At 39.7% G+C, this 17,345-nt stretch overlaps 1 protein-coding gene across 1 annotated transcript in view; it reads right to left on the bottom strand.

The window, feature by feature from the left end:
• Positions 1–3,241: 3,241 nt before the first annotated feature.
• nf1b (neurofibromin 1b) overlaps positions 3,242–17,345 on the bottom strand; it is a 119,946-nt gene continuing 105,842 nt past the window's right edge. The window contains 7 exon segments of the mRNA XM_017711895.2: positions 3,242–7,912; positions 12,940–13,156; positions 13,265–13,311; positions 14,908–15,050; positions 15,329–15,429; positions 15,729–15,850; positions 17,186–17,308. Coding sequence (XP_017567384.1) covers positions 7,770–7,912; positions 12,940–13,156; positions 13,265–13,311; positions 14,908–15,050; positions 15,329–15,429; positions 15,729–15,850; positions 17,186–17,308 — 896 coding nt within the window. The 3' untranslated portion in view covers positions 3,242–7,769.

The following is a 17,345-nucleotide window of genomic DNA, read 5'->3' as shown; positions in this document are numbered from 1 at the left end:
AAAGCTAAATCTTTGCATAATTGAATATAAAAGGCAACTCCGCCGACTTTCTGCCTAATTCAGTGGTTTGGTGTGAAATGCTCAGTTCGGGAGAAAATAGCATGGTGGTGAATGCAACCAGACGTCTAATCCCACGAACAGTTCCCTCACGTAATGCCATTAGATAAAATGATTGTGGACACACTGTACGATACCCAAAACACTGTTTTTCAATAGTTTGAGGCAAAGTTTTGTTCCTAAAGCTTCATTTTTCTATCCTTACCTTGCGGAGTGATACGTGTAGGGTGTTGGAAGGCAAAATAGTTCCCAAAGAAAACTTTTCTTTTTACTTGCCACTTCTTTTATTATCAGTGTTACATATAAAATGCAGAACATGTTTTTATTGGATAATTAAATGGCTATATTTTCATTGTAGACATCACAACTCACCCGGTTCCTATCACCACCATTTGTTTTTGGTCAGTCTAGCTGGCCCTTTCCCTTTCATTTCCCAATTTCATTTATATTTTACTTCAAAGCTTTAGAGGTTTTTCCTCTCTAAACAAAAATAGTGCATTTTTTTTCTTGGGTTAGTCATTTTAACTGCTGACTCTCATTACCAAATTGACACTTCTGGTAACATAAACTCCTGAATTGTTTTATTTTCACTAAAATATGACTAAATAACAGGGCTGAAGTGAGTCACAGCGTTGAACACAGAAGTTATACCCCCCACTGAGCTGTTATTAATGCAGTTAATTGAATATAAAAGGCAATTCCGCCGACTTTCTGCCTAATTCAGTGGTTGAGACGTCAACACAGTCATTCAGTGGTTTGGTGTGAAATGCTCAGTTCTGGAGAAAGTAGCATGGTGGTGAATGGAAGCAGACGTCTAATCCCACGAACAGCTTCCTCACGTAAAGTTACTAGATAAAATGATTGTGGACACACTGTACGATACCCAAAACACTGTTTTTCAATAGTTTGAGGCACAGTTAAAATGTACGAGAGCAGATGAGAAAACAACTTTTTTTTCTTCATTAAAATTAGTTTGAGGCCATTTTTATGGTTTTAGAGAAGGTTTTAAAAAATAGGTAACAGGGTTGTCAATTTAGGCTAAAATAAGCAGCATTCAGGAGTGGTTGGCTCGTCCTAATCAGTTCATTGTGTGTAAATTAAGAAAATAAGAGAGAATATTCTGCAGAAAACAACAAGATGATACAATTTTCTGTATTTATCATAATTGATTTTTTTTTGGTAGCATTGTCGCCTCACGGCAAGGAGGGCCTGGGTTTGATTCCCCTTCTGTGTGGAGTTTGCATGTTCTCCCCGTGTCTGCGTGGGTTTCCTACCACAGTCAAAAGACATGCAGCCAGGCCTATTAGAGATGTGAATTTGCCCCCCCGGTGTGTGTAAATGTGCATGTCTCTTTGCCCCCCGATAAACCAGGAGGATAAGCAGATAAGAGGACGAGGATAGATAACATGTATGTTCCATTTTCTTCAGGGTTGTTTGTAAGGAAAAATAATTCTTTGAACATTAATTGCTGGGATGTGAACCCAACAACACGAAGTGTTACTTGAAGATTTTAATAAATAGACTTCAAAGAGAAGTTGAGGTGGGACAACCTCAAATCACCATATTAGAGGTGGACACACACATTTAGAATCACTTACGCTCTTAAAAAGGATTCTTCTTTAGTAAAAGGCAGTTGTTCTGTTTAGAACCATTTCACACATAAATGGTTCCTTGCATGGTGAAGTGGTTCTTCCGTTTGATGGAGAATGTGTTGTATATAGTTCTATAGAGCACCAAAAGGGGTTCGAGCTTGACATCATAACAATAGCAGAACAATAGCACCCTTTTTGGTGCTATAGAGAACCATATACAACACATTCTCTAACAATCTGAAGAACGTTTTCACCACGCAAGGAACCATTGAAGCATAAAATGGTTCTATGTAGAACTCATGGTTCTGAATACAACAACTGCCTTTACTAAACAGCCCTTGTGGAAAATGCTTTTAAGAGTGTACGTCTCAACAACTGAATCATGCAGAAATGTTGGAAAAATTGGTGGATTTCCTCTTGTAGTGATGCATTTTTTTTCCCTTCTTTCAAAGGTTCTCATAAGAGATCAGCTGCATCACTACTCCAAGTCTTCAACTCCTGCTCTTTTCTGACCTCCACTGTTAACACTGGGACTTTATAATGTCTTCATTCTTGCTGTGTCCATTTCATGGTACCCAACCCCTGTCATTTAACCAGAACAGGTTTATGAGAGGCATGGCCACTTCCTATTTCCCATGTTATATATCAAAAAACAGAACTGCAAAACAGCAGAGCGCTCCTGTGAGAGAGTCCTCAATGAATAGGTGTGCATGAAGATCAACGGCTAAAAATCAAGTCACAATTGTTTCCAATCGCTTGACCAGAGCTTTCACACTTTCACTTATAGTTTCTCTGTATTTTCTCCATCCCCGCTGATCTATATGGAAAAGCTGCACTGCTTCGGTTTCTTCACAAAATGCATCCCACTTTGAACTGGCCTTCTGATCACAGCGTAAGCCCACATTTCAGAAACGTAAAGCCCTCGAGCTTTTTTCACAGAACTATGGACAATCGTTCTCGCCAACCATTGCCCTTTTTCTGTTCTGTATGTAAATATAATGATTTAGTATCTTATAATCAATACTTAACATGTCAAAATAGTTATTTTCTAATCTTAGTATATCAATTTTTTTGCCTCAAAATAGACACATCTTAAAATTACCATTTAAAAATTGAAATTTTCTCAAAACGTTTAACTTAGTATCTCAATTATTTTCTTGCCTTTTGACTAAACATCACAAATTATGACTTTCTATGTCGATGACTTTCAAGTTCAAGCAAGTAAGCAATTATTTTGGTATTGTGAGGCACTATTCTGAGAAAATGTCTTTTGAAATTAAGCAACTTCAGGTTACCATGTAAACATTCTGTGAAAACAATTTAAATAATAATAATTATTATAATAATTAATAATAGAATCATTATTATAATTAATAATATTATAGTTAAGTCATAATTTTGAGATACCAAGCCCTAATTTTAAGAAAACAAAATGAGTTATTATGTCATTACTTAAATCAAACATACTCATGTCAATTTCTAAAAGGGGCAGGAACGGGCAAAACTGACCCCCTGATAACATGTACAACTTCCCCCAAAGCTGTACAGTATGTATGAAAGTACTAATAATCTGCAGTAATCTGACCACAGCGCACAACCTGGACAGATTTTACTTTATTAGTGTAACGTGTAAATGTGAAATCAGATGGTAACAGGAATTTATTATACAATGGGGTTTAGAGTACACAGCTGTCTAAGATCTTCAGTTTTTAAACCATCTGTTTATCCTCAACGCTGAACGACGTTAATGCGAACGTGAACATGATGGATGGCTTCATTACCAACACAACAATAATTCATAGTTTGTTGTACATGTACAGCAATTAACTGCTTTACAAAAAGCAAAATAATACAATATATCATCACATGTATTTACAGTGTAGTAAATATACCTTTCCATTTTTTTTACACAAAATTATTTACAGATGTGAAGCTGACTGCGTAAAAAATGAGGGGAAAAGAAAAAACTAAAGTGTTCAGAAATCTCAGTTTTGCATAACCTCGGCAGATGAGAATTTAACTAGTTAGGGTGCAGTGAAAGTCTATGTCTAAACACACACACACACACACACACACACACACACACACACACACACACACACACACAACCTCCCACAATGAGGGCATGCCATTATTGTCTGCTCACTTCACAAGCCTCGGTGAGGTGTTTTAAAACACCCCTCCATTATTCTTTTAGCTAAGTTTACCATTTTCATCCTAACCTGAATGTTAAAGCTTCATGAACATAATTGGCCCTGATGTGAATACAGTCATAGGGAAAAATATATAAATTAAGGTAAGAGGATTATAAGGCCAAGTAATGACAACAGCATTTACCTCACTGTGGATTAGTAAAACAGAACATAATCCAACATATACAAAAAAAGTGAATGCATGCACAAAAAAGCCCTAATAAGGAATAAATCTCCAATGTTCTCTAATCTCTCGCAATGCCACCTCATTAAGATTAACCTTTACCCATGTCGAGTTTCATTCTTATCTGGAGAAAAAGCTCTGGCAGCCCAGGATTGCAGACGCTATACTGTGATAGAGGGGGACAGTTCATGATTTCACATCACAATATCCTAGGAAAGGCTTAATATTTGAACATTGGAAAGGGGAAAATTCCCAAATCCCCTTCCCAATCTCACAAGAAATCAAGGCCTGATCCACAAACCACCATTCAAGAAGCCAACAACCATCCCTGCTCACGCAAAGCACTTCAGTTCACTGACTTTTCCAAAACGTTGGGTGAATGCAGAAGGAGTGGACATCATAAACTTGGGACTATATTGCACTTCCTAAACTTTGGTTCAGTTCCAATCTCCTCTGGTTCTCATGATCCGTTAAAATCATCAGAAACGCTTCAGAATTCCCTTCATGTTCCTCTCTTAGAGGAACTTTCTAATTCAAGTATAGATTCACTGTAAACAATCACAGGGATGGAGTTCCTCACTAATGGACCACAGAACCTACTCAGTACCGTAATGCTTGAGTGATACAAGCCGCATTTTCAATACTGGTCATCTGAGTGAGACGACCCCAACATAAACTGCTACTTTTGATCTTTCTTATTGTTAGGTGGCGAATAGTTGTCTCCTAATACTGAATCAGTCTTCATGTCCTCCCTTACTAATCCAAATACATTTAAATGATTGACATCATGTGATTGATCGCTTATTCATCGCTTAAGTTAAACGTGGCTGAACAAATGTTTTGTAGGCAGCGGAGCTGCGTATCGCTCAAAACTCTTCCACACCAATACACTGTAAACTGAAAGTGGCCGTGGCTTGAACCACAAATAACCGTAAGGTGCTGAAAGTGGGTAATCACTTCCAGCCAATCAGGAGTCCAGATTTTAAACCATGCTTTTTGGTTTATGCTGACAAGACAAACTATTTAAGTTTTAAAATTGATACTGAATGGCAGAATGTTTTGATCCTTTATGGTAACTGTCAGTACCAATGCAATGACCTTCAATACCCAGCCCTAGTAGGCAGTCCAACAGATATCAAAGGACAAGAATTAAACAGATTCCACCAACTTTCCTAAATTTCTGTCATGCTCAATCAGATGTAAACAGTCATTCAGGGTGGTTTAATGTGAAATGGGCCACTGCAGAGCATCGGCATCGTTCACAGTGGTGGTGATAGGAAGCTTCTGAAGAGTTCAATTACTCTAAAAGGTACCTCACAGAAAGTTATGCGAAACTTATAAACGCATTTCCTGATGCCTGACACTGTTTTATGACAATTTTGAGAGAATATTTTGGCCTAAAACACATTCTCTTGAATGTCCTCATGGCAAAGAGGTACATGCAGGGCAATGGTGACTCAATAGTATTGTTTTCTGATTTAACACTTATTGGCATTACATATGAAAACTGAACACTCGTGTAGGTTTAGTAGTCATTTTGGATAGCAAGTAAAATGAATATATTTGTGCCACAGTAGCCATCACAACCCTGGGTTCCTTTCACCATTGCTGTAAAGAACTCTGAGCTGATAAATTTCTTTACAATTAATCATTTCACATCAAAGCACGCTGAAGGGCTTTGTTTACATCTCAACGATGAAACTACGCAGAAACTGAGAAAATTGGTGGAATTCCTGTTCAAAACACTCTAAAGTGTTTTTTGTCGAAAAGCCATCTGGGGTGGACAGTACACTCTGCCACTTCATCACTTGTACTGAACTCGAATGTGGTCAGACTGGCCAGTATTTGGTCACCGACACTCTAAAGTGTACATACAGTCACATGCAAAAGTTTGAATACCCCTGGTCAAACGGCGCTTTGATGATTTTCTAAGTGCAAATAAGATAACATATCATCGCTGTCCAGAGGAAAGTGATCTCCAAAATAGTCACTTTACAGGAGAGGGCAAAACGTTCTTTACTTTCAATGTGAGTCAATGGAAAGACATTTTATTCTAAGCAGTTTTGGAGCATGTCTATTGGTCCAATCATCATGAAATTTTCACACAACGTTAAGGACGGCGGCGGAGCTCAAATAGTGCAAAAAGGTAAAAATCGCAAAAAGTGGAAACACGTTCTTCATTGGACAGCGACGATTTCGCCTACAGGGAACAAACTGAAATCCATTTATTTGCTGAGTTTAACATGTTTGGAATAGTCATGTTTTGTTATTTTTTTCCAATGTGTTAAAGTCAGCAAATAAACACTAATTGTGCAGTATATTGCGCAGAAGTGTCTTATTTACACTAGGAAAATTGACCAGGGGTGCCAAAACTTTCACATTTTACTTTATATTGGTGAAACTAGATGGAAAAAGAAACTGCCTTATGGTTTATGTTTGACAAAATTGAGAGGGGGCATCTTTCACTAGTGACAGTCAGGATTTAGTGTAGCACTCTAAAAATTTTCAAACAGTATTATGGGATGGAATGGACCTCTAACTGGTCAACAGCAGCCCTGTGAGAACTTATTAAATCAGAGCTCTTCAATAATCAGCCTGCACGCTTAGTACTATAGACGCTCGCTGTTAATTTAGAGTTCTGAGACTTTTCGGGAAGGATGCTATTCTTGTAGCATCAATGCTAACAGTATACAAATGCATATGTAGTTAAAAGGTCTTCTACTGACAGAAAAGGCACAATGGACAAGACATCTGTGTGAACATCTGACTTTGTGGATGAAAGTTGAGAAAAACCTTGAGAACCAATTATCCTTCAATATCACTAAAAAGGTACCAGTTCACCCTAAAAGCTTGAGCATGCTTGAAATCCTGTGGAGCCTCATACTCAGACACAGTACTGCAACACTGGGGGAATCAGTACCATTTGCAGATGCAAAGAGCATCACAATCATTACAGCTCCTGATCTACAGGACTGCCTCCAAATGGGGCTTTAAGGAGACGATCAATATTGCAGCTGACTCAGTGCTGGGAAAACAGTGATGCGTCATCAGAGCTGGAAATATACAAACTGTAATTGAAGAGCTATTAGACTCTAACCCTTTTCATCATGTGTTTTAAGCCACTTTGATTATCTACATTAAAAACGATGCATTTGTTCCCGATGACTTGCCTTGTCTCCTAGCCTGTCAACAACAACAACAAAAAAAAACTGCTTTAACAACAGAACATGGAAATAAAAACGAGCCAAGACTAAAACAAAAGCACACAGAATCAACAGAAATGAACAAAACAAAAATGAAAAAGTGACTTGGTTAATACTTTCTTCTTTTAGATCAATAAAAAATAGAAAGAAAGTAAATTAATGCTTATAAAACGTCTCAATGCGCTCCGGACATCTAAACAAAGAAACAAACAGACTCATGAATTTCAGTGCTTCCTTTCGACAATTGGTTTGGAATAAAAAATAAAGAGCTGTGGTTTTCGATAAAAAGATTAGAAGTTCCATTATAAACACAGAAGGTCATGTTGGACTCCGTCCCATCGGCACACCGAACACTGACTGGTTTGCAAACGCAAGAGAACTTGTCCTTATTGATCGTCAGGCAAGTATGGCTGAAAAGATGAGGCAGAAAATGAAAGAGAAAAACAAGGAAAAACGGGAACGAGGAGAAGTAAGGAGTGTGGGAGTAGAAATGCAGCATGGCGTGATGCGGCGCTGGGAGACCGCCAGGCAGGCGCCGTCTTCATACGATCTTCTTGATGCTGGGCCTTTTGAAGCTGCCGGCGCTGCGCTGCTTTTGGACCTGGCTGGCTGAGCCGTGGCGCGTGCGGCCGCTGGTGGACAGAGCCGTGGTTGGAGACAACTCCACGTTCTCCTTATCGATGCCTGCAGAACGAGGGAATAGCCCATGCTTAGACCAGCACTCATACTAAGAAAACAACTACTGATACCAAGATATTATGGACATGAAAGATTATATACTGCCCATCAAATGTCTGAGCAAGTGTGCTCACTGCCCCCAAGTGGGTGTGCATTCACTAGTGCGTATGTGGTGTTTCACTGTACAGATGGGTTAAATGCAGTGAATTTCCTCGTTGTGGGACTAATAAAGGGTAATTTAACTTTTGTTTGTTGCAACCGAGAGCTACTGGTTTGTTAAGATTGGAAGAACAGAGGAGATAAAGTGGCAGTAGGTGCAGAAGTAAAGAGTAGACATATTGAACAGACAGATTTGGCTCTATAGTTAATGCTGATGACGTATGTGTAATTTCTTGTTAGACACGCGTTTCCTGATTTTTTTTCTAACCCTGAAAAATGTTGTTAATGACCATTTTGACCAGAAAGGGTGGATCTGGGTCTGAATACTGAGGTACATTGGGATAAGCACGTTGTGAGGACAGAAGATACCAGCAGGTGGCACACTTGTTACACTTTCAGGACTTCACTGTGCACATAATCTCACTACTGCAGCGATGAGTAGATCCGTCAAAAGACAGAAATATTTCTATATGATTTCATTACAGGGAGAATTTGCAGTCCAAAAACAGCAGCCTGGAGTGGCAGTGCAGTGGAGAAGGGGGAGGTGGAGGTGGAGGAGGAGGAGGGGATGACTGATGGGAATACCTGGCCGGCTGAGAGGCGAGGTGAATACGGCAGATCTAGAGCAAGGCAGAGAGGCTTCGCATATGCACATACACAGACAGGGAGAGAGGGGGGGGGGGGGGGGTCATGGCAACCAGGAAACAGAAAGCAACATGATTAACAGAAAAAATAACATAAAATATAAACCAGAATGAATCAATGAAACAGAAATTATAAGAAAAATGAGTAACAAATTTCTAAGCAGAGAGTAGAAAATAATGCATGCATAACTAATACACAAAAAACTGTTTACACCTTGCACTAAATTGTGTTTTCGGCGATAAGATCAAGTTCGGATTTCACTCGATCGCATGAAAAGCCAGGTGTAAACAGCAATATTATGGATTGATGTTTGCATCTACTTTCATGTCTGGACAGTATCTAGATGTACTTTGGCTGGATTCTGCTTGTAATTCACAGTAAAATACATTACCAGTGTGACCAGGTAAGACATGACTTTACTCTCCCGTGTAAAAGAAGCACATCAACACACACATCACTTCGGTTATCATAGCAGTTGATAAGTTTGGCTTGGACACTCATCAGATCAGAGCACAAGAAGTGTATGTTCAGGCTGAAGAGGCATGAATCTGATTTTTTTGCCCTCAGATCTGATGTTTTCAAGGCTGTGTGGACACGGATCTGATCTTTTCAACCCTGACCTGAGCCACTTTCATATGTGGTCCTAGATCAGACATGTATCCAATTTGTGGCCATGTGACCTTTTGTAATTCACGTGTTCATCCCCGAACGGAAGTTAAAGCCTGTATTAAAAAACTTTTTTTTTTTAAATGTACCTTTGTCTCACTCTAATAACGAACAGTTGAGAGCTGAACAGAGTTAATTATCTTCACAAAAAGGCTCGTTCTCCTCGTTAGTTTTTTTTATGCTGTTGATGCACGTGATGAATTTTTGTGAGAGTTACTGATTAGGATGTGATGTGACGTGAGTCACTTAATTAATGAGTGTGAACCACCATGTTAAAGAGATTGGATCTGAGCAAAAATTGGATTTCAGCAATGATGCATATGCTCCATCTTTCATTTCCGCCTTTATCCTTTCATCTGCTTGTCAGCACTCGGCAGACGCATTTCTGCTCATTTAATTGTGTTCAGAAAACAAAATTACGTTTACAATTCTGTTTACACACGATCTGTCTCTGACCACCTCTGAATGTGGTTCTAGTGATGTGATCGTAATGCACTCATATATGCACCCTGGGGATGTTCACACCTGGCTTTTCATGCGATCAAGTGAAATCCAAACGAGATCTGAACACTGAAAACAGGCACATCGTGACCAGATGTTTTATCACATCACTGAAATCACATTCAGAGGTGGTCAAAGACGGATCTTGTCCACATTTAACACAAGTGTACAGGATAAGCGTTTTATTACCCGTGTACAATTACATAAGCGGAAATGCATCTGTTGAGCGCTGAGGATAATCAATGAAACGAGGCTGGAGCTCCCAAAAGCTAGTATCTTCTTATGCTCTGGGCCAACGGAAGTGTCAAAGCAAAGCTTGTCGGCTGGAATCAGAATGGGGGAAAAAGTAAAACGAAAATAAAATGGAAACAATGTATGTGCTTTTTATGCAAGAATGTAAAATCTGGTCTTATCTGGCCACAATGGGGATGCATTTTAGTGGAAAGTGTGAATGTAATGCAGCCAAAGTTGATCCAGATATGATCCGGAAGTAACACACATGTAAGGTGTGAACAGGCTCTAATAACCTCAAGAGTAAATTATCTTTAACTTGAGGATAATTACGAACTGGTTTCACAGACCAGGGTTTTAGCCTAGTCCTAGACTGCACTTTGCATTCAAATGAGAATCTCTATTCAAAATGCTGTCTAGTCCAGGACTAGCCTTAGCCCCTGTCAGGAAAAGTGAGCCTAAATATCAAGACAAAACAGACAAAAGCAAATAAATAAAAAAATAAAAAAACATTACCACTATGTGTAAATCACAGGCCGAGGCCTTAGTTGCCCGCTGCAGCTCTATAGTTTTTATTTGTACCCGGTATATTCTGAGGCACCACTTCCGAAGACCTCAACTGGGGCAAAGTTGGGGATCGTCTATAAACTACAGCACCCACAGCACAACAGGAATGGTGTGATCGCAGCAAATGGAGGAAAGGAAGAAAATGAATGAACATGAAAAGAACAGACAATGAGGATGTAAGACACTAATGACTTGGGTGAAAAACAAAATGAGCAAATGTCATCAATGTTGACCATTAAAAATATGGCCTAATAGGGCAATCATACGGGCCACTGATATTCAGTAGCAAGGAATATGGGAATTGATATATAATTATATAGAGATATATATTAGATATTATATATTAATTAATTATATATCTAATTATATATTAGATATATAATTTTCAAGTACATTTCTGCAGATGTTGACATGAACTTGTAGCAAAATGTGACTACGTCTACCTGGATTATCATTATGAGGAAATACACTATATTGCCAAAAGTATTCACACACCCATCCAAATCATTGAATTCAGGTGTTCAAATCACTTCCACGGCCACAGGTGTATAAAGCCGAGCCCCTAGTCCTGCAGACTGCTTCTACAGATATTAGTGAAAGAATGGGTCGCTCTCAGGAGCTCAGTGAATTCCAGCGTGGTAACATGATCGGACGCCACCTGTGCAACACGTCCAGTCGTGAAATATCCTCACTACTAAATATTCCACAATCAACTGTCAGTGGTATTATAACAAAGTGGAAGTGATTGGGAACAACAGCAACTCAGTGGTAGACCACGTAAAATGACAGCAGGGTCAGCAGATGCTGAGGGGCATAGTGCGCAGAGGTCACCAACTTTCTGCAGAGTCAATTGCTTCTGACCTCCAAACTTCATGTGGCCTTCAGATCAGCTCAAGAACAGCATAGAGAGCTTCATGGAATGGGTTCTCATGGCCAAGCAGCTGCATCTAAGCCTTATATCACCAAGCGCAATGCAAAGCGTCAAATGCACTGGTGTAAAGCGCCGCCACTGGACTAGTTGTCTGGAGTGACGAATCACGCTTCTCCGTCTGGCAATCCGATAGACAAGTCTGGGTTTGGTGGTTGCCAGGAGAACATTACTTGTCTGACTGAACTGTGCCAAGTGTAAAGTTTGGTGGAGGGGGTATTATGGTGTGGTGGTGTTTTTCAGGAGTTGGGCTCGGCCCCTTAGTTCCAGTGAAAGGAACAGAACAAGAGATTCTGGAGAATTTCATGCTCCCAACTTTGTGGGAACAGTTTGGGGACGGCCCCTTCCTGTTCCTACGTGACTGCGCACCAGTGCACAAAGAAAGGTCCATAAAGACATGGATGAGCGAGTTTGGTGTGGAAAAACTTGACTGTCCTGCACAGAGTCCTGACCTCAACCCCATAGAACACCTTTAGGATGAATTAGAGCGGAGACTGTGAGCCAGACCTTCTCGTCCTACATCAGTGTCTGACCTCACAAACACGCTTCAGGAAGAATGGTCACAAATTCCCATAAACACACTCCTAACCCTTGTGGAAAGCCTTTCCGGAAGACTTGAAGCTGTTATAGCTGCAAAGGGTGGGCCAACATCATATTAAACCCTATGGATTAAGAATGGGCTGTCACTCAAGTTCATATGCGTGTGAAGGCAGACGAACGAATACTTTTCGCAATATAGTGTATTTATTACTGTAGGGTTAGAAATGTAGTAAAATAAAGTTTATAATGCCAGTTATAAGACACTAATACCAGTATAATACTGATATACAGTACTAATGTAATATTCAGAAATGCCAGACAGGACATGTAGTTTAATTGGCTGCTAGCAGAAGAAATCAGAACAGCTGGACAGGAAAAGAGAAACATTTCCACAGAGAAGGAAATGGAGTCAGTTGATAATGACAGATTCAACACTCTCTGAGGAGAACTTAGTCATTACAGCCATTTATACTGTTTGTGTAGAGACAGTAAGAGAAAGGCAGCATGCAAGAAAGGGAGAAAAAGAACGAGAGAGAGAGTGAGAGAGATAGGGGATTGAGAAAGCAAGAGAGGGTGAGAGAAACAGACTGAGCGTGAGCCAGATGGAGAGAATGACTGAGTGGGGGAGAGAGATAGAGAGGGAGAAGCATCTCCAAACAAAAATGGGTTGTTCCTATGCTTCACTATTCAGAAAGAAGAAGTAAGAAATAAAGAACTCTCTCTAGCCATATAAATATTTAATGTGTGTAGAGTGGTGGGGGATAACTATGCGTGCACATGTCTAGTTTGCACTAACCTGGGGAGTGCTGAGAGGTCGCCAGTGAGGTCATAGAGTTGGAGAGGTTGAGGTTGGCGGTGATGCTGAGCTGGCTCTGGGTGGGAGGGGGGTAGGGGGAGGTGGGCGTCCGCAGGGCCTCCTCGCTGCCCTCCTCATCAATACCGGGCAGATAGGTGTCAATCAGAGCGTCCAGAAACTTCACGATCAGCTCGGCGTAGTCTGGAATCTGGGTTTGCTGCGGCAACAGAGAAGAGCTGCGCTTTGGTACAAACTGCTGACAAATACATCTGCAAAAATGGCAAATAAATAAACAAGTGAATAAGCAAGTGAAATTAAGGCTCACCTTTGAAAAAGGACCAGCAAATCTCCAGAGTCCATTAAAGCCGAAACCTGCGGGTGAGAGAGAAAGTGGAAAGGGGGATGGTGAGGAAGTAGAATGTCTCAATATGCATGAAAGCAAGTGAGTGAGGACTCATTCACACAATGTCTGCCTTACTCACCCAAAGCCCCACTCTTTAACCAAGCTTCCTAATAATAAATGACTTTCTCAATCCCTCACTCTCACTCATTCATGTATTAGTGTATTAACTCTTTAATCTAAATCATAGACTTCTTATTCAGGAGCTACAAGGAATTATTCAGACTATAGTATATGATTACTATGAAACAAACCTAGTGGGGTCCAAAAGTCTGAGAGTACAATGAGTTAATTTTCTTTTAAACCTGGAAATAAAGTTTTGATATTTAAATTTAAAAAAAAAAAAAAAGTTAGAAGTAAAACACATTAAAATTGTTTTGCAATATTTTACGGTCACTGTTCAAATTTAAACAAAATCTGTAAAACTTACCATGATCAGGCCTTTCTTTCACTGAAACGTGTTCACTTTTTACTTAAATTATCATGCTGGTAATATAACTTGTAATTAAACCGTTGGTATTAAATTAGACAAGAATGTAAAACAAGCATTTGCACTGGTGGTCTCACACTTTTGCCATCACTGTTTCTAAGTTATGTAGTTACTGGAGTGAACAACACACACATGAAATTAGAAACAGTGAAAACGCTGTTGCTTTCACTCACAGCGATGCTTGGCACAGGTTAAAACAGTGGCAACAGATTAAAAAAAGGGACATTTCAGCTGCGTGAAACCATTTTATGGTTTCTACTGGTGACGAGAGGTTTGCAGTTACTGCCGTGTATCAAAAGAGGATGCAATATTTAAGAACTTCTCCATTACACTTTTCAAACCATTTGAAATCATGACGTACTGTTCAATACGCAGAATACAGCAAAACAGCGGGGGCAGAAAAGAAAGTTCCTGCTAGGCTGCTAATGCTATCTGTAGCCTCAGTTTTAGAAATGATGAAAAGTAAAAAAAAAAAAAAAGTTTATCTAAAATTACTGAATTATTTGCCCTGGATGACCTCGAGGACATGCCTTCATAATGTTTATATTTTTGTCAGTTTCATTCTATTGAAAGATCTGACTCTCATTAATGTTTTTTCACACTTTATTTTCAAAAGCAAAAAGAAAGAAAAAAAGATTTCAGCCAAGTATTAAAAAGAACCAACGACTTCCCTTTCAGCTGGGTAAATTCAAACTGGCACAGAATTTCATTGACTGGTTAAGTTAAACCGATCAGTCTATTATAATGAATCAGAGATCAAGTAAAGTTTATACTTCTTGCACTTACTATGACAAAGGTGGAGCCGGTACAACCGTATCTATTTGATCTATTTCTGATTAACAAAATCAGTAGGAAAATATATTTATAACATAGAACTTATAGGAGCTTAAAGTTAACTACAAGTTAAAGTTAAGAGCACAATTTTAACATTTTGGGCCAATGTCCCAGTGACTATTTGTGAAGGAATCATCTGAATTTAAAAAAAAAACAAAACCTTGAAATCAAACTCTGGCTTGGTCTTCAGCAAAGTAACTAGGTGCAAAAACAGCTTAAATATGATGAGAACAGGTGTATGTACTCTGTAAGTAGGAGGGCTGGTACTGCGGCGGTGACTCCTCGTGGTAGACCACACTCTGAACAATGCCGTGCACAGGGTTCAGGAGGTCTGGATCCTGACACATCGACAGCAGCGTGTTGATCTTAGAGTCCAGCAGATTATGGCTGGAGAAAAAGAAAAGATAAAGGCAGCCTCGTCACATGCAGATCAAATAAGGAGAAGCCAAGAAACAGAATGAAATTTGTATTGTTTTTTTTTATATATATATAAACCAAATAGAATTATGGAAAAACCTGAGCTTTCATAATGCACTAAATAATTTCTTAAAGATTCACAACTAAACCAAGCAGCTGTGAGATCAGACATTTACATCTCTGTGTATATTTTTGTGCTTATATTTCAGTGCATGTGTTGAGGCGGAGGAAGTGGTGGCTTGACTTACACGACAGGAAAGACTTTTGGAAAGACAACGCTGGCCTCAGCTAAGAACTCGTAGAGGATTCTCTGGTCAAACTCATCAGTCGTGTTTTTCACCTGGGTGGCCTACAACACAAAGGAATAAAAGGCTTTCAGACATCTGCATCTAAAAGACGGTGCCTGGTCTTCTATAACATGTAACTCAACAGAAATGCAAGCAGAATCAATATAAAGTATTCTGACAAGAGGAACAGAGACAGTTACAAGAAAAACAACAGGAAACACATACATTAGAGGGACAAATACACCAAGGAATAAAGAAAGAGGAACTGAGAGAAGGATGAACGCGTAAGAGCGACAGAAAAAGAGACTGACAGAGACAGCTGGAGAAAGTGAGAGAGAATAACAACAGACACGGCCCTCACCAATACGGTCAGAAGAAGAGCCTGGATCTTTGGGTCAGTTAGGACTTCTTCGTCCAGCAGCACGTTGGACTCAGAGACGGAAACCTTCCTCAGGTGGTGGTGCTGTGAGATTCTTTGGGTCTCTGCAAAACAAGCATTAGGAGAAACTCCATTCAGGACAGCCAATGAGATTTTCAGTGGTCCTGCCACCTTGCATCCTGTGTCCTCCAATCTTGGTAGCAAGTCCACAAGCTCCAGATGAGCAGAGCCATTTCTAAGGTGGTCCTTCTCACCTTCAGACAAGCCTGTAGCTCCAAAAACTCTTCAAACCTCTACTTCACTCTCATAGCTCACCTATGACTGAGCTCAACTTTGCCTGTGTGTTGCTCTCTGATGCTTTCCTTGATCAAAAAACTAAAAACTAGCCAAATAAATTGCCTCAACATAACAAATAAAAATAAATGACTGAAACAAGCTGAAACTAAATCTAAAATACCCTTATCTTCTATAAACATCAGGGCAAGAGGGCTACGGCTGCACATTTCATCATAGCAACATATGCCGTACATGCAGCTGGGCTTCAGCCTGACTATTATTACACTGTTGCCACCTACTGGATATACTAGAACTGCAGTAACGCACATATTATAGTTAATAATGAAACGTAAATATTATTGATTCTTTGGTTGATTTTGAACAAGTATTAGAGAACTAGTATACAACGTATTCAAAGCTTGTAAAGCCGGTACTGTTTCAACCAGCCCTGAAAGCAATCAATCAATCAACAGAACAGAATATAAGTATCTGCTGGACTTGACTGGACAACTATCAAAGAACACTAAGTGCAGATAATCACATATATACACTTACTAAGCAATTCATTATGTGCACCTACCTTGTATCTACACTCATTTTGGGCATTTTCACATGCCCCTTTTATCAGCTTCACACACCATACAGGTGCACAGGCTGTAGTCCATCTGTGTCTTTGCATAATTTGTTATTCCAACTTCATCAATGGTCAGGACCACCACAGAGCAGGTATTATTTGGGTAGTGGATCATTGTCAGCATTGCAGTGACACTGATGTGGTGGTGACGTGTTACTGTGTGCTGTCAGATCAGACACAGCAGTGTTGCTGGAGTTTTTAAGCACCTCAGTGTCACTGCTGGACTGAGAATAGTCCTCCAACCAAAAATATCCAGACATCAGCGTCTTGTGACCACTGATGAAAGACTAGAAAATGACCAAAACAAACTGCAGCAGCAGATGAGCTCTGACTTCACATTAACAAGATGGTTAAACGGTTAAAATTACAGGTAAATCTTGAGTGGGGAACCAATTTTGTGCAAATAAGCACATGCGCATAGAATTATGTCTTTATTTACCACAAAAGAATACAGCCATCTTATCACACTTACAAGGGCAACTCAAACCACCACCACCACCAAAGACTCAAATGCAGTCAAACGTCTTACCGATTTCATAATCGTTCTCAGCCACTCTCCTCATTTTGGGAGGTGTAGTGATGCCAGACTCCATCTCTGGTCTCTTTGGTGCTTTAGTGTCTGATATCAAGTGGTCAAAGCTCTTCCTTGTGCCTGAAACAGACACATGGGAAAACAATGTTTTAGGACT

This window comes from Pygocentrus nattereri, chromosome 18 (assembly GCF_015220715.1).
Source record: "Pygocentrus nattereri isolate fPygNat1 chromosome 18, fPygNat1.pri, whole genome shotgun sequence".
NCBI lineage: Eukaryota > Metazoa > Chordata > Actinopteri > Characiformes > Serrasalmidae > Pygocentrus > Pygocentrus nattereri.
This window is presented reverse-complemented; position numbering and strand designations above follow the sequence as displayed.